The sequence below is a fragment of the Myodes glareolus genome, chromosome 6, assembly GCF_982192425.1.
Source record: "Myodes glareolus chromosome 6, mMyoGla1.1, whole genome shotgun sequence".
Taxonomy (NCBI): domain Eukaryota; kingdom Metazoa; phylum Chordata; class Mammalia; order Rodentia; family Cricetidae; genus Myodes; species Myodes glareolus.
In genome coordinates this window covers 111,614,442-111,636,131 of record NC_142031.1, presented here as the reverse complement: position 1 = coordinate 111,636,131, position 21,690 = coordinate 111,614,442, and the positions used below count along the sequence as shown (strand labels likewise).

General features: G+C 45.3%; 1 protein-coding gene across 1 annotated transcript; it reads left to right on the top strand.

The window, feature by feature from the left end:
- Positions 1–3,776: 3,776 nt before the first annotated feature.
- On the top strand, positions 3,777–17,955 carry LOC148121946 (uncharacterized). Its single transcript, XM_087907490.1, has one exon. The coding sequence runs from the start codon at positions 3,903–3,905 to the stop codon at positions 17,928–17,930; it is 14,028 nt and encodes a 4,675-aa protein (XP_087763616.1). The 5' UTR covers positions 3,777–3,902; the 3' UTR covers positions 17,931–17,955.
- The last annotated feature ends 3,735 nt before the right edge of the window (positions 17,956–21,690 follow it).

Here is a 21,690-nt window from a genome sequence, read left to right as displayed (position 1 = left end):
AGAGCTCAGTCCAGTGCTCCGATGTGGGTCTCTGCCTCTGTTTCCATCAGTTGCTGGATGAAGGTTCTATGGTGATATTTCAGACATTCATCAGTCTGATTACAGGGCAAATTAAGATTGGTGCTCCCTCTCCTCCACTGCTTAGGGTCTTAGCTGGGGTCATCCTTGTAAATTTCTATATTTAGAGCCATGTTTCTTGCTAACCCCACAATGGCTCCCTCAATCAAGCTATCTCTTTCCTTGCTCACATCTCTGTCCTTCCTTCACCTCAACTGTCCCATTCCCTCAAGTTCTTCTCACCTCTACCCTTCTACCCTTCCTTCTCCCCCCACCCTGTGCTCCCAATTTTGTCAGGCGATCTTGTCTATTTTGACTTTCCAGGTAGATCTATATATGTTTTTGTTAGAGTTCACTTTATTACTTAGCTTCTCTAGGATCATGAATTATAGGCTCAATGTCCTTTGTTTATAGCTAGTATTTGCTTATGAGTGAGTACATACCATATTCATCTTTTTGGGTCTGGGTTACCTCAAAAAGATGCTCAATCATACTTCAAGGGCATTTGTTCAACTATGTTCATAGCAGCATTATTTGTAATAGCCAGAATCTGGAAGCAACCTAGATGGCCCACATCTGAAGAATGGATAAAGAAAATATGGCATATTTGCACATTAGAGTACTATTCCGCAGTAAAAAATAATGACATCTTGAATTTTGCATACAAATTGATGGAATTATAAAACACTATCCTGAGTGAGGTACCCCATGTTTTAAAAATTACATTTGTAAGCACTCAGTAGGCCAAAGTTAGACCCTTGTGAGTTCCAGATCAGCTTGATCGACAAAGCGAGTTCCAGGACAGCCAGGTTGCTCAGAGAAACCCTGTCTCGAAAAACAAAAACAAAACAAAATGAAAATTATATTTGTGTGTGTGTGTGTGTGTGTGTGTGTGTGTGTATGTGTGTGTGTGTGTGTGCATGTATGCATAGGGCATGGGGCCAGGGGAGTGTGGAAGTAGAGGACAACCTGAAAGAGTCAGTTCTTTACATATACCATACCGGTCATAGGGATTGAACATAGGTTGTCAAGGCTTGGCCACAGGTATCTTTAGCCACTGAGTCATTTTGCTGGCTCCCATATGGCATCTTACCTGTTTAGTTGGCTATTTTCCTTATGAATGCAAGTCTCTAGAGTACAGGACTCATATTTATCTCTAGAGTCTCAGTACTACACACAATAATCTAGGACTAATTTGTATGTGTGTACATCCATGTACAAACGCCCATGGCATGCATGTGGAGGTGAAGACGACTTGTGAAAATTGCTTTTCTTCTTTTACGCTGTGGGCTCCAGAGATGGAACTCAGATCATTAGGCTTGGTGTCAAACACCTGTGCCTACAGGGCCATCTTGCTGGTCCCTTAGTATATTTAATAAATTATTCACACATAATTAGATGAGAAGGTAACTAATAATATGGTTACAGATGACAACCGTGTTGATACCTGATATAAAATGTGTCAATATCCCATAGATAAGGTGAGATGTTTTCCATAAAACCCCCAATCTAGAGCATAAACCTGACTTTCTTTTTGTGTGTTTCTCTAGATTTCCAAGCGACACGTAAAACAAATCCAGAAACTCGCAGGTCAGAATGATTCTCTCCCTTGCTGATCAGCTCAAGGCTGGTGACTGATCTGTGGGCCATGCTTTCAGACTCTAGTCTTTAACAGCGGGTGGAAGAAAGTTGAAAAAGAGGGTGTCCTGAAGAGTACCCCCATCTTTCTGACATCTTCACTTCCAAAATCATGCAAACAGCTCCATAATTTCTCCACTGTTTGCTTTCCTCATGTTTCTCTGTCCCATATATTTTCATGGGAAGCCCAAAATATGGGAAAGGAGAATGGGCAAAGTTGAACTACCAAGAGTTTGGTGAGAGCGGTCCATCAGCTTTATTTCTCTACCACGGATGTGGATGTGGGGTAGACATCTTTAGAGGAAAAGATGTATCGGGATCTCCATGTCCCCCACTGCTGCGTTCTGGGGTCACTTCTAGTACATGATGAAGACAGTATAGTTTGCCTACAAAGCAAAGTTTGATGGCTGGGCTGTACCACTCATCAGTTTCATGATGTGACTTCATCTTTGCTCCCCTAATTGTTAGATGATGTCAGTAGTCACTGTGCTCATGGTCTCTTTACTCCTGTTACAGTTTCACAGAGGGAAAAAGCGAGAATGACGAAAATTGTTGAAACTAATCTAACATGGTAAGCAGAGTCTGTCTTCAGACAGTCCTATGACAAATACCATGATGGCTAGTTTCATGTCAACATGGTACAAACTGGCATCATTTTGGAAGAGATTGCCCTGTCTAGATTGCCCTGTCGACAAGCCTGTGCTGCGTTTTTTTTTTTTTAAATTTTTAATTTAATTTTATTTTGTTTTGGTTTTTCGAGACAGGGTTTCTCTGTGTAGCCCTGACTGTCCTAGAACTCACTCTGTAGACCAGACTGGCCTTGAACTCAGAGATCTACCTGCCTCTGCCTCCAAAGTGCTGGGATTACAGGTGTGTGCCACCATGCCCAGCTACATTTTCTTAATTGATGATTGATATGGGAAGGTCCGCTCACTGTGGGTGATGCCACCCATGGACTGGTGGTTTCAAGTGGTACAAGAAGGCAGGATGAGCAAGCCATGAAAGCAAGGCAGTAAGCAGGTTTCCTCCATGGCCTTTGCATTAGCTGCTGCCTCCTGGATCCATCTTGCCCTGAGATCCTACCATGACTTCCCTCAGCAATGGAGTGTAACCTGAGAACTGTAAGCTGAAGCAAACCCTGTCCCCCTACGTTTATGGTCACCGTGTTTCAGCACAACAGTGGAAATCCTAGCTGCGACACCATCTTAACCATAAATGTTATATGTAAAATCCTGGGACTTTTACTTCGTTTACTGTGATAGCAATTGCCTCCTTCCTAAATTAACTTCCTATTCTTATTGGCTGGCTTACTGGTACTTTATTAATATCACTTCAGTTCCACTGACATCCCCTTTTGTGTTCAGTGTTTCAGGACTTCCTATGGGCTGGAACCAGGACTATGTATTCTGGTCAATAGACAGGAGTCTTCAACGGATCATCCAACATCTGGAAAATGCAAGGTCAGGAGACAGAGTTTCTCGGTAGGGGAGAGAGAGGGAGTAAAAGGAGGGAGGTAAAAGAAAAGTGAGTTTGAGCAATGAAGAACAATATTTTGAGCTTTATTTATTCCATGTTTTATATGGGTATTTTACTTGCATGTGTGTTTGTGCACCACATGCATGCCTGATGCCCACAGAGGCCAGAAGAGGGCATTGGATCCCCTGGCATTGGAGTTACAAATGTTTGTAGACTACTATGTGGGTGTTGGTAAGCAAACTTGGGTCCTCTAGAAGAGTAAACACTACTCTTAACTGCTGAGACATCTCTCTAGGCCCCACAGTGTAGTACATATGTGTGTGTGTGTGTGTGTGTATGTGTGTGTCTGCAAAACTTGGGTGTCATTCCTACGGAGCCATCCACCTGGATTTTTGAGATAATGCCTCTCACTCAGACTCGCTAATTAGCCTTGGCTGTTCAGTGAGCCCCAGGGGACCCACTTTTCTCTGCTTCCCCAGCACTGGGGCACTATGTCCCTTTATTTTCATGTGGGTCCTGGGGATGGAACTCAGCTTCTCTCTTTGAATAGCATGTACTTTACTGACTGACTCACACATTTTGCTCTTGGTGGAAGGATTCTTTACACAAACAACTGATGTTTGTGAATGCAACCCCTCCTTTCATCTCTCCCTTAGACCAAAAGTGTTTTGGAATTGAAACAACCACTCTCTCTCTTCTTACTGATTTTGTGCCTACTGATTCCAAAGAAAATGAAAACATTTCTTTTTGTCAGGTCAACACTTATCGAAAGGACTTCACAAGAGTTCCCAAATTTTTCTTCCTCCTCCGTCTCTGACATTGTGGGTCGGGAGGCTATCCCACCTTCTTGCCACCATATGATGAGAAGCAGTTCTTCTGACTCCAGTATGTCTGTATTATCCAGCGACAGCTCGAACACATCCTTTCTTCCAACGTGGAAATTCCGGAGACGTCGTTTACCTGCTTTCTCCCAAAAGGAATCGTCCATATCCACTTCCAGTAGCCAGGGCTCATCCATGCCTACTTTTCAGCTCTCTCCTTTAGTCAGAGGAGAACTGGAAGGACACATATGTCAGAAGGTTTCTACTTTGCGGGCACAAGTGGTGCCTCTGCCCGTGAAGAAATCCTGGGAAATATTTAATCATTTGATGGATGTACAAGGAGTCCCTGAACAAGGGCTCCCCAAAACTCAGTTACCTAAACTCATCCCTCAGAGTGCTGAGCAAAATACCAACCGATCTCCAGATGTTCCATCGTTTCATGTCCATGTAAACATTGGGGTGAATTCTGAATTAAGCAGGACAGAAGTGGCACAGCCGCTTACCTCAAACAAACAGTTACAGGCTGAGGATGACCGCCAGGTTCTTAGATACAACCCTTTAGTTATATCAATGGGCACTCCATCTCCCATTAACATAGTTCAGGAAGAAAACACTGTACTGAAAAAGGATCCAAAGCATGCGTTAGAGCTGAATATAGATCAGAGGGTCCTAGGTCTTCCAGAAGAAAGGATTCAGCCACAAAGGGCACAAGTAACTGAAGTGGAACTGACAGCCCAGGTACCATGCTCAGCCAAGGACAGTGTAAAGGTCACTCCAGAGGCATTGCTTCAGGTTATGGGCTTGATGGGAATGATCCCAGAATCACACGCGCAGGTGAGAGACGACATGGGGTTTCCCCCGCAGCCACCAAATCAAGCAGAAACAGCGAGTGTAACTCCTGGGCCATCAGATCAAGTAATTGAACCAAAAATAGTAAAAAGTCTTCCGCATCCAGCTACGGAATCAAAGAGTATGGCCTCAAGACTGAGTCAAGTCACAGATAATATGAAGGTAACTCCTGTGACCTTGCTTCACATCATGGATTCCATGGGGATGGTGAATGAATTACACCCACATGTCATAGAACCAGCAGAAATAGCCCCAAAGCCACAATACCAAGTCGTGGAATCGGCGAAGGTGGATACATTGCATGGCCACCAAGCCATACAACCAGGAGATAGGAGTCTAGGGCTACAGCAATCAGTTCTGGGAACTGTGAAAGTGATTCCCCAGCCTCAGCATAAAGTCATGGGAACACCGAACTTGACCTTGGGGTCACAGAATCAAGCCACAAAACACATTGGGATTACTCCCGGTCCATCGCATGAAAATATATTGAAAATTAGCTCGAGTGAACTTCCTAAAGCCATTGATTATACAAAAGCAACTCCAGTGGCACAGCAAACTATGGATTCCATGCAGATAATTCCACCAGGACAGCCACATGTTACAGAACCTAGGGCTTTGATCCAAACTCAAAATCTGACCCCACTGCCAGCGCAGCCAGATGTTCTGACTTCTACCGTCCCAATAGGAGCAGCAGAATCTAGAGGTGTACCTCCACAGCTACCAGAATCACAAAACACAATTAAAGATGCTCTGGAATCAGTGGTGATGGCCCCAGAACCACAGCCCCCAGATGTGAAGTTTCTTCATGGAACTCCAGAATCGTGTTCAGAAATTACTAACTTATCAGAAATAACTCTGAGACCAAAATACAAAGACAGAGAGACTATCAAGTTGACATTGCCTAAAGTTGATGATACTCAGGGCACCATGACAGAACTATATTCAGAAATGGGATCTCTGAAGTTGGGTCTAGAACCAGGAGTGCGAGGTGAGAAACCAGAGTTCTTGGCACAACACTTGAAATCTGCAGAAGTAATCGGTGAACCTCCTGTACTAGCTGTAGAGCCTATGGCACTAACTACAGGACCCAAACCACACATTAAAGATGTGATCCCAGGGCCCCAGCTCCAGGAAGTAAAGCCAGGAAAAATAGATACAGAATCACAGTTGCAAAATGAGAAATCTTTAAATGTAATACAACAAGCATCTATAGAAGAGGTAGGTCCTGAAAAGACAAAGCTAGAGTCAGGGCCACAAAGTCCATCACCAAAGGAACTGATTGAGGAGACACTGCCCTCAAAAGTGAAATCTGTGGATTTAAATCTAGGCCCACAGCAGCGAAGCATCAAACCTGGATTGATTCCGGGGCCACAATTGCAAAGTGTCAGATGTCCAACGTTATATCAAGGGCTGCTTCTTCAAGGGGGAAAACCAGGAAATTTCATCTCAGGTCCCCCACATTATGGTGTGAAATCTGATGAGGCACTATCACGTTCCCCAGTACCAGAAATCAGATCGTCAGATTTTATCCCAGGGCCAAATCTTCCAGAACCAAAACTGCAACTTGTGAAGTCTATGGAAGTAAATGTAGGACCATGCTTGCAAGGTGTGAAATTCTCTGATCTGATCCCTGAGCCCAAGCACCAAGGTTTCAAATGTACACAGGTCACACCAGGTATTCAGTTTCAAGATAGGAAGTCTCCGGGACTTACACCAGAATCATTTTTGCCATTAAGCCAAGAGCCACAGGTTGAAGATAGGAAGCTTGTTCTACCTGTGGAAGTATCAGAGTTTCGTAGCAGGAAACACACAATACCAGCCTCTGAACTACAATATCCAAGTGGGATATCTGAGGAGGTAAATTCGGAACTGCGGCAACAAGATACCAAATTTTCTGAGTTGGCTTCTAGGCTAAGACTTCAAAGGGTCAAATTTGGGGAGGAAACTCTAGGACCATTGTTTCATGATATGCGGTCTATGACTCCAGAGTTGGGGATACATAATCAAAAAGTAGCAAAGATGACTCCAGGGCTCCACGATACAAAGCAGGCGAGTTCTAACTCGGGGCCGTGCCTGCAAATTGTCAATTTTTTTGATGGAACACCAGGAACTCAATCTGAAGGTGTGACGACTTCAGAGTTACACTTGGGGCCACAGTTGGAGTGTGTAAAAATGTTTGAGTTTACCACACAGCCAGAGAGGCAAGGGATGAAGCCAGAGTTAATAATACAGGAGACACTGTTTGGAGATAGAAGATACGTCACAAGGAGTCAAGTACCAAGCTTTGAAGGTGAGATGTCTTATAAGCTACCATCTGAGCCACAGATGCCAATGGCAGAATCAATGAGATCGACTCCTGGGATACACCTAGCAAGTGTACATCATTCTGAGTTGGTTGGAAGACCACAGGCACAAGGTATAGAATCTTCTGAATCGATCCCTGGACAGCATTTGGGACATATAAAACCTGCGGAGAAGGTCACAACCTCAAAGCAAGAAGAGTTAATGCCAGGGCCTTATTTGGGAGATGTGAAATCTATGGAGTTAAGGTCAAAGTCAGAGCTGGGAAAAGTCAAATCTATACCATTAACTCCAGGGATAAAAGCAGGAGATAAAGAACCTGAGGAGCTGCCCCTTGGCCCCAACTTGAAAGGTTTAAAATCTGAGTTACTACCTTCAAGATCACAGTTAGAGAATAGGAAATCTGCGGTCTTAATTCTAGGACAATGTCTAGAGAAGATAAAATCTACAGTGGTCTCCCCACGTAGTTCCCAGTCAGATGGTACAAAAACTGTGAAGTTGATTCCAGGTTTAACAATTCAAGATTTGAAGACTGTGGGACTGGCCCGTGACACACATGTTCAAGATGTAAAGGCCATGGGTTTGAAACTTGAAGCCAAGAAGCAAGAAGAGAGTCCTGTGACTTTTGTACCAGGGGTACGGTTTCAAGATGAGTTTATGGAGGTGTTGCAAGGGCCTCAACTACAAGGTATAAAACCCAAGGAACTGACTTCACAGTCACAAATGCAGGATAGGAAACATGTGATTATCTCATATTTGAAGCCACAAAGTCTAAAACCTGTGAATATAGCCAAAACACAAGGAATCCCAGGAGAAACATTTGTGAATTTAGTCTCAACACAACCGTATCGAGGAATGGCACCCACAGATTTAACTCCCAAGCCTGGACAGGATGACCAGATAACTGTAAGATCACCCGAGCAGAAAGGTGGGATTTTAGACCAGCTGAACAAACATTTTCAGTCAGAAGATGTGTTGTCCATGATGTCAGGTCAAGAAGCCAAACCTGCAAATAAAAAACCCAAAGAGATCAAATTTAAAGTACAATTTAAAGATACACCATCATTTGAATTGACTCCTGAACCAGTTGTTCACAGTGTAAAACCTGAAGAGGTCCAAGATGAATCACAGGTGCCAAGTATGAAACCGTGCCAGGTGACTTCAGGGCCACAGGGGCACCAGGAGAAAGTCTCGGAGCCAACGTTAGAGCCACCATTTCAAGATGTGAAAACCATGGTGCTCACAGAGCCACAGATTGGAAGTACAAAATCCGTCCAGTGGATACCAATATCTGAGTTTCAAAGTGAGAAATGGGTAGGGCCAGACTTTAGGTTGCAATCTCAAAGTGCCAGCCCTACAAAATTGAAGCCATCTACACAATGGAGGGGTGTGAGGCCCTCTGAATTGACTGTCAGGTCTAAAATAATTCAAGAAGAAAAATCTGTAGGGTTTCATCTTGAGCCACAGTCACAGCAAGTAAAAACCTCTCCGTTAGCACTAGGGCTTCAGAAAATAAAAACTTTTGACTTAACATCAGAGCCACAACCTCAAGGAATCAAAACTGTGGATCAAAACAAAGATCCACCAGCTGGAAGTGTAAGATCCGTCCAGTGGATACCAGGACCTGAGTTCCACAGTGTAAAGTTTTTAGGATTAAATCATGGGTTACAATCTCAAGGTGTCAAACCAACAGGACGGAAACCGTCCATACAGTTGGGAGGTGTGAAGTCATCAGAGACGACTGTAAGGCCAAAACTTCAAGGAGAAAAATCTGTGGGTTTTAACCTTGAATCACAAGTACACCATATGAAGGCACCTGAATTGTCCCCAGAACCAGAGTTACAGAAAGGAGAAAATGTCACATTCACTTCAGAACCACAGCCTCAAAACCAAGATCCATCAGTTGGAAGTGTTAGATCCATTCAGTGGATACCAGGACCTGAGTTCCGTGGTGTGAAGTGTTTAGGGTTAAATCGTGGGTCACAATCTCAAGGCGTCAAATCTACAGAACAGAAACCATCCATACAGTTGGGAGGTGTGAAACCACCTGAAACGACTGTAGGGCCAAAACTTCCAGGGAATAAATCTGTGGATTTTAACATTGAGCCAAAAGTACAGCACATAAAAACCCCCGAGGCATTCCCAGAACCAGAGTTACAAGAAGGGGAAAACTCAGAGCCACAGTCTGAGTGTGTGAAAAGTGTGGCATTACACCACGGATCAGAGCCACAGGCTGAGGGTGTAAAAAGTGTGGCATTACACCGTGGATTACAGCTTGAAAATACGAAATCTGTTCAGTGGATCCCAGTGTCTGACTATAAAGCTAAGAAATCTATGCTGAATCTGAAGCATAAGATGTTACAATCTGAAGATGTCACGGCTAAAGAGTTAAACCCTTTGGCACAACTAAGAAACGCGAAGACTTCTAGTGAGTTAACTACTACAGGGCCGAAGTTACAAAGTAAACAACCTTCAGGGTCAACCCCGGAACAACAGTCTCACAGGTTCAAAACTATTGATTTTAAATCGGAGCTCCAGTTTAGAAGTATGAAAGGATGTGACCCACACTTAAGGTCAAAGATTAACAATATAAAATTCCCATCCAAACCCAGGTTTCACTTAGGAGGCACAGGCTCTCCTGGATTGAACCCTGGAATGCAACCACAAGAAGTGAAACTCTTAGGGTCACCCCCAGGAACACAGTCTCAATCTGAGATCAACTCTGGGCCCCAGTGGCAAAGTGCAGAATGTTCTGACTTGACACCTGAAACAGAGTCCCAAAATATAAAATGTATCACGTCAAGTCAAGGTAAGCCATTTGCCAATCAAAGTGTCCAGCTAGACTGTAAACATGGGTCACAGTGGCAAGGTACAAAATTCAATTCAGTTCTGAGGACAAAGTCCCAAGAAATGGAGATGGAAGACTGTGAATCAGGCCCACAGTTACAAGATCTGAAATCTTCAAGGACAATCATGGGTATAAAAGTCCAAGATGTCAAAGCTATGGGCTTTACTCCTGGACCACAATTACAAGGTATGCCATCTGAAGTCCTTACAGAGAAGAGGGTTCATGGTGTGCGATTGGTAGAAAGCAAACCTACTTCAAAGTTACAAGGTAAGGAACCTGATTTCACCCCAAAGAAGATGTTTTTGGGCACAAAATCAATAGAGCTGGACTTAGCGCCCCCTTTACAAGATTTGAAATATCCTGAGCAGATCTTGGGTATGAAACTTCAAGGTGTAAACTCAATGGAACATCATGTTGCAAGTATAAAATCTTCTGAGCTGGCAACACATATAAAATCCCAAGGTGTAAAAGCAATGAACCTTAATTCAGGACCACAGCCACAAAATAAAAAGCTGTCTGAGTTGGCTCATGGGAAAAAGCTCCAAGGTATGGAATCTTTGACTGTGGAGTCAAAGTCTCCAAGTGGGGACTCTGTGGAGTTCAACTCGGGCCCTCAGTTACCAGATGAGAAATCTTCTCAGTCAGTTCTGGGGATAAAGCATGAAGATGAAGGACCTACAGAGGTCAGTTCTCGCCCATACTTGCAGGGTATGAAGACTTTTGAAGTATTTCCAGAGGACATGCTTCGAGGAGAGAAACCCATGGGCTTTGAGGCCCAGTCGCTGTGGCAGGATGTAAAATCTCCTAGGCGGACTTTCTGCAAGGCACTTGACAGGAAGATTTTGCAGCTGAAAACCCCTCAGTTCCAGGACAGGAAACGGTCCATGTTAGCCCCAGAATTATATCTTCAAGGTATGGAACCTGAGGCAGTCAAGACTGGATCAAAGTTGAAAGGCGTGCAACCCGAGCCTACAAATGTCCAAGTAGTGAAGGATATGGGGATCAATCATGGTGCAGAATTGCAGGTTGTGGGATTTGCTGAGCAGGACTCGGACTCAACAATCTATAGTGTGGTACCTTCTGAACTCAGTGCCGGAAACCTGAAGCAAGATGGGAAATTTCACAAATTAAATCAAAAGCAACAGCTTCAAAGTATAAAACCGGTAGTCTTCAGTCATGAGCCACATTTGCAACATATCAAGTCATCAGAAGTATGTACAAAGCTTCAAGACCTGAAGTCTACGGAATTCACTTCAGAGCAACAGTTGCAAGAGATAAAAGTTCCTGAGGTGTGCACAGAGTCCAAGCTGCCAGATGAGTCATCTCTGAAATTCAAACATGAGTCTCGATTGCAAGGTAGGACATTCTGTGACTTGAGTCCAGGGCCACAGATTCACTGTAAAAATATCATGACATCCAAGACAAGAGCACAAAATGTACAATCGTCTAAGTTGCACCCTGATCTAGACCTTCAAGGCATAACATCTAAGGAATTCTGCCTTGTATCACATTTGGAAGATGTGAATTCTACATGTACTCCCAATGCAAATTCTCAGTATACAAATTCCAGTGAATATAAACCTGGGCCATATTTGCAAAACACAAATTTCTCTGCATGCATTCCAGAGCCAGACCCTCGATATATAAATTCTGAGTGCAACCTTGGGCCACATTTTAATGGAATGAATTCTGTGTGTATTTTAGGACCAAAATTGCAATGTGTGGATTCTACTGGGTACAATCATGAACCAAATTTGCAAGACGTAAATTCTTCTGCATGCACTTCAGTGTCAAGTCCTTCGTGTGTGAATTCTTCCATATGCACCCCAGGACCAAGTCCTCTGTGTGTGAATTCTTCCATATGCACCCCAGGACCAAGTCCTTCATGTGTGAATTCTTCCGTATGCACCCCAGGACCAAGTCCTTCATGTGTGAATTCTTCCGTATGCACCCCAGGACCAAGTCCTCCGTGTGTGAATTCTTCCATATGCACCCCAGGACCAAGTCCTCCGTGTGTGAATTCTTCTGTATGCACCCCAGGACCAAGTCCTCCGTGTGTGAATTCTTCCGCATGCAACCCGGAGCCAAGTCCTCCATGTATGAATTCCACTGAGTGCAATCCTAAAGCACATTTGCAAGGTGTGAATTCTTCTGCATGCACTCCAGGGCAAAACCCTCAGTGTGAACATTCTAACAGTAATAATCTTGGATCACTTCTTCAAGGTACGCATTCTGGTACAACATTTCCAGCACCACAAATTATGTGTGTAAATCCTGTTTGGTTCAGTGTCCAAACACATTTGCAAAATGTGAATTTTTCTGCATGTACTCGAAGACAAGAATCACAGTCTGCAGATTCTATGGGATACAACCCTGGGCCACATTTAGAAGCTCCTAAACTTCCAGGTATGAAGTTTTCTGAGTTGAACCCAGGGACAGGAATTCAAAGAGAGATGCCTGTAACAGTTAACCCAGGACAGCACTTGCAAGATTTAAAGCTTGAATTAACTCCAGGGTCAAATATTGCAGGTATAGCACCTGTAGAATACAACCCTGGGCCACAGGAACAATGTGTGAATTTTTCTGAATTGAATCCAGGATTAAAATTACAACCCACAAATTTAGTGAAGCTTGGTTCAGGGCCACAGTTACAAAACATGAAGTCCCTTGAATCAGAATCTCAGTGTACAAGATCTGTTCTGTTGAACCCTGGACCCCCTTTTCAAGGTGTGAAGCCATCTAACTCAATGGTAGGGGCAAAGTTTCAAGATATCCCACTTTCGAAGAAGCAATTTGGGTCACGGCAGCAAACTGCACAACCTATGTTGACTCTGAAGCCTCAGTCAACTGGTGTGGACTCTGTGAAAGTTTTACCAACACCACTGCCTGAAGATAGAATGTTTCCAGAGTTGAACAAACAGCCATTGCTTTGTACGAACTCTGTAAATCTGACACCTGGCTGTGGTCTGCAGGACTTGAGAAGTGAGGAATTTTCACCAGGACCTTGTTTTCAAACAGTTAGAGCTATGCATGTGACGCCAGGGTCACAGTCTCAGAGTGGGAACTCTTCAGAGTTTGCTCCGTGCCACAGGTCTCAATATGCTCAGTCTTTCTTTGCTCCAGAGCCGTGTCTTCAAGATACAAAACCCACGCAGCTGAGGCTAGGATCCCAACAGCAAAGTATGAATCGCCAACAGATTGCTTTAGATGAGACGCCCACGGTAGTAACACCAGAGTCCACCAGGAAGTCCTTGGCAGGACCAGCCCTGACAAGTGTCAAATTTTCAAATTTAATTCCAGAATCGCAGCCGCAATGTATGAAAGCATCAGAGCCAAGGGGACAAAGTGTAAAACTTGTGAAATTATCATCAGTGTCCCTGCCACAAAGTCGAAACTCCGTGGGCTTATCACCAAGTCCATTCCTTCAAAATGGGACATTTGGGAACCAAATTCCCCAAACAAATGATCAAATCACAGAACCCTCTAAGGCGACGTGTAGACCAGCACACCACCTGGTGGACTATGCAGAGATGAACACAAAGATAAGGTACCAAGTCCCCAAGCCAACGGATAAAGTCACAGAATCATCAGGGATGCCTCAGCCGCTAGGGCTTCAAGTACCAGAATTTGTTGATCTGACTCCAACACTAAGTGATCAAGATTCAAACTTCTCAGAACTGACCTCACAAAAAAACTACCAGAGCCTAGAAACTCTGGAGTTTCTTTCTCGTTCGTGGACTCAATCGAAAGATTTCAAGCAGTTACAGACCCAACCAGCCACAGGATCTAGGAGAATGACCCCCGACCTCAAGAATCATGTCACAGAAATGACGGTGCTAACTTGTAAGGCAAGGAAGCAAGGAAAAGAATTTCTTAGAGTGACTTCAATGCCAGTAAATAGAGAGACTGAATGCGCAGAAAAATCTCCAAGGCCATATCCTCAAGGCTTTGGACCTGTGGTGCTGAGCTCTGAGAAAAGAATCCCAAGGGAACAATCTGTAGTACCGCCACCAAGGCCATTCTACCATGTTCCAGATTCTGCTCCAGGGATAACACCAGGACCTCAGATTCCCAAATCTAAGCTATGGCTGCAAAGAGAAGAATTCTCAGAGTTGGCTGCCCAGCCAACCAATCAAGTTGTGGGAAATACAGCCTCTGTCAAGCTGGCGTTTGAGGAATGTCAGACAGAAGAGGTAGTAAGGAGTCTAACAAAGCCCCAGAATGCAAACATTGGAAAAGCAAGTGTAACTCCAATAGAATCACTTAATCAAATGATAAACTTTCTAAGGATCAGCCCAAAGCCACTCGATCAAGTGACAGAATCTGCAAAGACACAGTTTCAAGTTCCTCAAGTTTCTGAATCTGTGACAGTGATTCCTGGACCACCACTTCAAGTTATAGAGTCAGTGATGATACCGGAGCCGACCTCTCAAGGGTCAAAATATGTTGATTTGACTCCCAAACTGTGTGATGTGATAGTTTCAGAGTTTGCTCCAAGACTTTGGCTACAAAATGTGCAATCTAAGAAATTAATCGCAGAGCCAACACATCAGATTTTAGAAACGATAGAATTATCAGGCTTTCAAGTGATAAAAACTATACTGCGTCCCAAGCCACTGCTTCTGATTGTGAAATCTGAAGAACTGGCACCAGGACCAAGTCCCCAGGCTGTAGAACCAATAGGAGTTGCCACAAGATCAAAAATTAAAGTAAAGGATTCTTTGAATTTACTCTCAAGACCACATCTTCAAGACAAGATAAAACCTATAGAACAAACTCGAAGGGCAAATATTCAAGAGAATTTTACAGAATTAATCTTACAGCAAACATCTCCACTTGAGGAACCTCCAGTATTAACTCACAAGCAAAGGCTTCAGGCTGGAAAATCTGTAGGAATCAAAAGAGAATCTCCTAAAGTACTGGAAATGAATTTGAACCAAGGACGGGTGTGCCAGAATAGAGATTCGGAAATGAAAACATCAGAAAAGTTACAAGCAGAGAATTACTTCTCTAGGTTCATAAGCAGCCCTCCAATCCCATTTACTTCAAGCTCTGTCAAAACAACCGAGTTAGGGCCCCTTCAGGGTTCTGGAATGCCAGAAGTGCCAAGAGCCTTGAATATGAAGAACTTTAATGCTGGCATTTTGCAGTCTCCAGAATCCTACACAGACACTATTATACAGTCATCAGCTCTTCCCTTGGTCCTTCCCTCTGATAAAACAGGGAACTCTGTGGGATCCCTATATCCTGAGATCTGGGAAATGGATGTCTTAACTAAGGAATCAACCGAAAAGAAGCAAATGGAAGAATTTGGGAATTCACTGCAGAGCTATTCTCCGTATCTACTGAGATTACTACCCTCGGAGTTTCGGGCAGGATTAGGATCTCGAAGAAACTCTATCCGTTCTTTCCTGGGCAGACAACTGAACATCTGGGAAAGTCATGTCTGTAGGCAGCGACTACCCAGGAAATATCTCTCCAATATGCTAATGCTGGGGAATGTTCTGGGAACCACTATGGAAAGGAAGCTTTCTTATCAACCGTTTTTAACAGAAGGAGCCACTATGGATATCTGCCGATCTATTCAGAATTTATTTGGGGTTCCAGCTGAACTGATGGAATTTTCCCAGAGCCTACTAGAGAGGGGTCCAAGGACGATTTCACAGACTTCAGTTGTCAAAAACTATATTCAGAGACATATTCTATGTCATGGTCACAAGAAAAGAATGCCCTTAAAGATGTGGACACGCGGATCCACATCCTCCATAATACAGCAGTACTCTGGTACCAGATTGGGACTAAAAACAAACTCAAAACTTGGTGATGTATTCCAGGAAGTCACTCAGCACGTGCCTGTCTCATGTACAGGGGCCCAGTTTCCCGTCTTAGGAAAGCCAGAGTCTCCTCTTGGGATACTTTACGATAGGGAAGATTCTGTTTCCAGGGAGCCGAGTAAAATCTCCCAGAGCGATTCACAGACAGGAACTTTTGAGTCTCACCAATCCTTCACGGCAAGTAATTTTTCGCAGACCAAGACCGATCTCTCAGACCAGCTCCATCTACTAAAAGATCTACAGCTAAAGATAGCGGCAAAACTCTTACGGAGTCAAATACCCCACAATGTCCCTCCACCCCCAGGGTCAGGTCTTGTCCTGAAATACCCCATCTGCTTGCAGTGTGGTCGATGTTCAGGATTTGAGTGCTGTCATAAGTTACAGTCTGCTTCTGAGGCTTACCTTCTCGTCTACCCACAGATTCACCTTATAAGAAACTCTGAAGGCCATGGTGAGATTCGGTTGCATCCTGTGTTTAGGTTGCACATTAGAAAAAGACCTCAAGTCTCAAAGTATCGTGGGAGAAACAGAACGGACACATGGAAGAACCCTTCCTCACCATCACAAAGGAAAGCTTCCAAGAGTCCAACTTCTACAAGAGATTTCCAGTCCAGATCTCCCCAGTCTCCGGCTTCTGTACCAGTTCACAGGAGGCAAAAGCAATGGGGCAGCCATGGTGTGGCAGGGAAGACAGAAGCCAAAGACTCTGGGCATCGTGAATCCTGTGAGGTTCTCTCCGCGTCAGAGAGTGGCTTTGAAAGTAACCGGGATGAAAAATGGGCGAAGTCAAGACTCAGAAAGACCTCAGACTTAAAATATCCAATGAATAGAATCACCAAGGAACTTAAAACGCAAAACACAAAGCTCTACAAAAACAGTAGAACCACAGAAGAGAGTCCTTCTGGAAAACTGACAGATCCATCGAGCAAGAGTAGCGAAACCGCTCAAACCAGCACTGTTTCTTCAAAGAGACAACCTAAGAAATCCATCCAGCCCAAGTTCATCCAGCTGCTTTTTCAGGGCCTAAAGCAGGCATTCCAAAGAGCACACAGAATTATTGCTATTAATAGACAGAAGCCTGAGGACAGGTCTAGTCTAGACAATTTGTGGTCAAGCAAAAACTTGTACCCCAAAGGAAAAGACAAGGATGATTGTTTAACAGGAGATGGCAAATGGGCCAGTACACCCGTTATCAAGCAAAGGTTCACGGGTTTCACCCCTAAGCAAGAAGACAGATTGCAGGAAACACGTGACCAAGCTCAACAACCAAAACAAGTGAGCTCTCTCCAACCCAGACCTTTGGAATTGGTAAAGAACATGGTTTCTAAGAGGAATGTTGCTATCCAATCTACTTCAATCCTACAGCCTTTGAGTAGAGTTCGAAAAGTCAACAGCAGAGCAAAGAAAAACTATGAATTCTCCAGTCCAGAGTCTAAGAACTATTCCAAAGTAGAAGCCAAATTTCAGGCCCAAGAGACACGCGTGCCTGACTCCTTGCAGAGTCACTTCAAATACAACCAAGAACAACATGGCTTCTTCAGGGACTGGACCTTACATAATCATAATAAGCCTTCTGAAAGGAACTATCGCAGTCTGTCTCAGAGACCTCATCAGAGATGCCACAGTCCTCAGAGAAAGCCTAGAAGTCCCTCTGACAGAACCCTTAGAAACCTCTCCGAGAGGAGATGTCGCAGTCCCTCTAGAAGAACCCCTCAGAGTATCTCTGACAGGAGCCGGCTCAGGCTCTCTAACAGGAGAGGTCACAGTTCCTCAGGGAGGAGCCAACCCAGCCCTTCTGGGAGAAGGCCTCGCAGTTCCTCAGAGAGTACTAGTAGTGGCTCTCCAGAGAGATGGGGACATAATCCCTCCCCCAAGGGTCGGCTTGGTCTCTATGGCAGGAATCCACACAGTCCCCCTTTTCAGAGATGCCGCAGCCCCTCAAAAAGGAGCCATCTCAGTCCCATCCGGAGGACATGGACCAGTTCTTCAGAACAGAGTCATGGTACTCTCTCTGAGAGACCCCCTTCCAGACCTTCTGGCAGGACAAGGCGTAGCTCTTCTGGAAGAGCTATCTGGAAGGGGAGTGAGAATGAGTCTGTAATTTAAAACCAATAAAGGGGTAATAATTGAACTCTCTTTGCAGTCATATGATCACTTGTTGGGTGGATGGGACTAGATGTGCAAACGCCTGGAGCTCAAGGGTTGGGGTTCACAAGGACTCCTGAAATCTTCAAGCTTTGCCCACTTGCCCCAACCCTCCCCCACCCCATGGCCTCCCTAAGCCCTAACTTAGGTTCTAACTTTTTGTGCTGTTCCTGCCCCACCTGTCTCTCTAGAACCACTGATAAAGCAGCTCCCTTCCAAAGATCTCTCTTTGCTATGTTCTCTTTCTTTCCTTCTCTCTCTCTCTCTTTTGATACAGGGTTTCACTATGTAACCTTGGCTGCCTGGCCTGAGATTCACTCACTGTGTAGACCATGCCAGCCTTGAACTCATAGAGATCTACTTGTGCCAGACAGTGATGGCACATGCCTTTAGTCCCAGCACTCAAGAGGCAGAGGCAGGTGGATCTCTGAGTTCAAGGCCAGCCAAAGTGAGTTCCAGGATAGTTAGGACTGTTACACAGAGAAACCCTGTCTCCAAACAAACAAACAAACAAACAAAAAACCCCACCAACAACAACGACAAAAAAACCCCAAAATTATGCATTATTATAATGCCTGGCCAATTTTTCACTCTTTAGTTTGTTTTGTTGAAGCATGGTATCATACAGTCTAGGATGGCCTCAGACTATGTAGCTAAAGCTGGCCTTGAACCTCTGATCCTTCTGCCTCCACCTGGAAGTAGCAGGATTATACACTGGCACCACCATGCCTAGCTCACATGTTTTTACTTCTGCTTCAGCTTTTGAAATTACTTTTCAGTTTGCATGTCAGTTTTCCTTATGTGTGGGCTGCTCTGAGTGGGATGGAGCTGAAGGAGAGGAGACTGCACTGAGACCCACCAGTTGTCAGCAGCACGGTCAATGGCAGCCTCTAGAAGTCCCAGCTTGTTAAGCAGTCTAACTGCAGCCTCTCCTCCCAGACTCTCCTCCCACAGATAGGCCATGTGTTTGTGGGCATTGGCTCCTCCATGAGATTGGCCACCTGTAAAGTAAAGTTGTTAGAGCATTGCCCACTGCACAGTTGCCCCCTGTCGCCTCTGGCCTCCTGCCCCAGCTGTGATGAGGATCAGGATCCTGCTCCAGATCAACACTGAAGAGGACCAGCTTCCAGGTCTCTTAACATAGGCTCACAGTATTTAGGGACAGAGGATGGCTTCAGGAAAGCCATAAACCATTAAAATTATAAGTAAATACTATATAGACAGGTATGGCTGTACTTCAGACAGAAATACTCAGGTCTTTGTGACTTTAGTTAAAATTTGTCATGTAAGACCAGGAAAGAAGGATGCATGAACTCCTCACCCGGTAGGCCTCCTCCCAGAGCCCACTGGACCGGTACATGTTCACAGTTGCCTTCCATTCCTGGGCTTCAAGGTAGTGATACTCAGCTTCCTGCAGTCGGCCTTCTGCCTCCAGCTCCTGTGGGGTAGTGCATTGTAGAGAGCTGTGTGATGCCGTGCCTTAAAGATGGCGATGGTTTCTGCCTTCCACCTTCCCCACGGTGAGTGCTCTCGGTCGTGAACAACTCCTTATATGGCTAAGGCTAAGGATCTGGCTTGCTTCTGCATTTCTGGACCTATCTGCATTTCCCACGTGGCTTGCTGGGGTTGGCTACCCAGAGGTTATTTAAGCTGTGGGCTGGCTTTGCTGGGGGTGAGAGGTCAGAAGATTAATCAAGGGTCCTGAATAAACCACAGAAGAGTCCGGTGTTGCGTCTTCCTTGCTGGTGAGGCGGTCGTGACAGTGCATCATGATGTAAGGGGTGACGGATACTGGCTGGTCCAGCTCCTGTGGGGTAGTGCATCATGATGGAAGGGGTGACAGATACTGGCTGGTCCAGCTCCTGTGGGGTAGTGCATCATGATGGAAGGGGTGACGGATACTGGCTGGTCCAGCTCCTGTGGGGTAGTGCATCATGATGGAAGGGGTGATGGATACTGGCTGGGAGGCATGGGCAGGGGTAAAAAGGCTCACCTTGCCCAGGTGAAGGTGTGTGTCACTGAGTAGATCTGAGTGGTGCTTCTGTACCAGGCGGATCATATCATCATACAACTTGTGCTTTTTGAACATGGTGATGGCAAGGTCAGGCTCCTCCACTGTCACATACAGCCTGAGGACAGGGGATGCACCTGGAGCTTCCTACAGCTAGATCCCTGCTGCCACTGCTTCTGGGAGGAGGCCACAAGTCCTCAGCCCCATCCCTTCTCCACACTTATGCCTCAGCCCCATCCCTTCTCCACACTCACCGTTCAGCCTCTCGGTACTTGCCCTGCTTCTCCATTTCCTGGGCCTGGGTGATGCACAGCACTGACACATCCTCTGGCCGAATGCATTTCATTGCCAGCTGTGAACATGGAACCCAAAGGTTCAGGTGCCAGGCCATATGGAAACTCTGAGTCCGCCCAACAATCACTGGCATTTAGTTACTGCCACTCTCAGTCCAGGCAATGTCATGCCCATCAGGAGCCCATGAAGAGCTCCACTCTGCCGAGGCCTGAGAGACAGATATGTAGCACACACTGCATTACCAGACCTCTGCTCACTCTACTGAGGTCTGCAGTGTAGGGGAGATGACAGCGCTATCAAGGGATCAGGGGCTTTGGAATGGTAGTTCAGAATGCTTGGCTCCCTGGTCCACAAGCTGAAGTGCGGGCTAAGGGACAGGATCCAAACTGTCAAGGCTGTATTTTAGTACTTTCTTAGCTTTCAGGGAACTAGTAAAGGAGGGGTATCGGAGATCAAGGAGTGAGGCAACATGGTGGCCACTAACGCAGAGTTCTTTCTTCATGGACACTGCTCATTCATTACCTTGTGGGCTTGCTCCCAGCAGCCAGCCTGGGTGTACATGTCTATAGCATCTTTGGTCCGGTCTCCTTTGGTGTAGAGCTCCTCAGCAATCTGAAATTGCAAAGATGTCAACAGGGGTGGTCGAGAGCCTGGCCCACCACTTTGTAGTGATACTGCAGGAAAGATGAGTACAAGAAAATGTGTCTCTAGGAGAAACACTAGATCAAAGCAGGGTGTGTGTGTGTGGGGGGTGCACATATGTGTGGTGTATGCACATGTGTTAGGCACACACATAAACACAGGAGGAAGAGCACAGAGTGTTAATTCTATTGCCTTCTGCTTTGTTTCTTTGAGGCAGGTTGGTCTCCAAAGCTGGAGCATGTGTCTTTTAGCTAGGCTGGTGGCCAGCAAGCCCCAGTAGGGCTTCACCCCCACAGCTCTGGGGCTACAGGCATGTGTGAGACCACGTGGGTTCTCCCAGTTGCACACAAGTGTTCTCAACTGCTGAGCCACCTATTCAGGTGGAACTTAAAGGGCCTCACATTTCTGCCACATAGAGCGATCTACACTAGCTATGCTAAAGTCAGTCATGAAGAATCATTTGAGCTGGCACAGGAAAGGGAGCTAGAGATCATATTTGTGCCATGCTGGGATGATGGCAGGGACGTGATGGCTGCGCTCCAGCAGGAAGAGCTTGGTGAGCTGCCCCATATCTTGTTCTAGGGGACGTCCTTACTGCCCTGCACTGCACTGCTTCAGAGCTGCAGAAATGGGACTTCTCACCTCATACTCCTGCAGAGACGCATAGTGCTGGGCCACACGAGGATAGTATTTAGACGCAATGTTTCAGTCCTGGAGATCTAATATATAAATTGCCTTCTTCCACTGACAGGCACCCAGAGCAGCCTTAATTGC

What these genes read in the sequence shown, in the direction of transcription:
- LOC148121946 (XM_087907490.1), top strand. Translation starts at nt 3,903, where the DNA reads ATGAAAACATTTCTTTTTGTCAGGTCAACACTTATCGAAAGGACTTCA.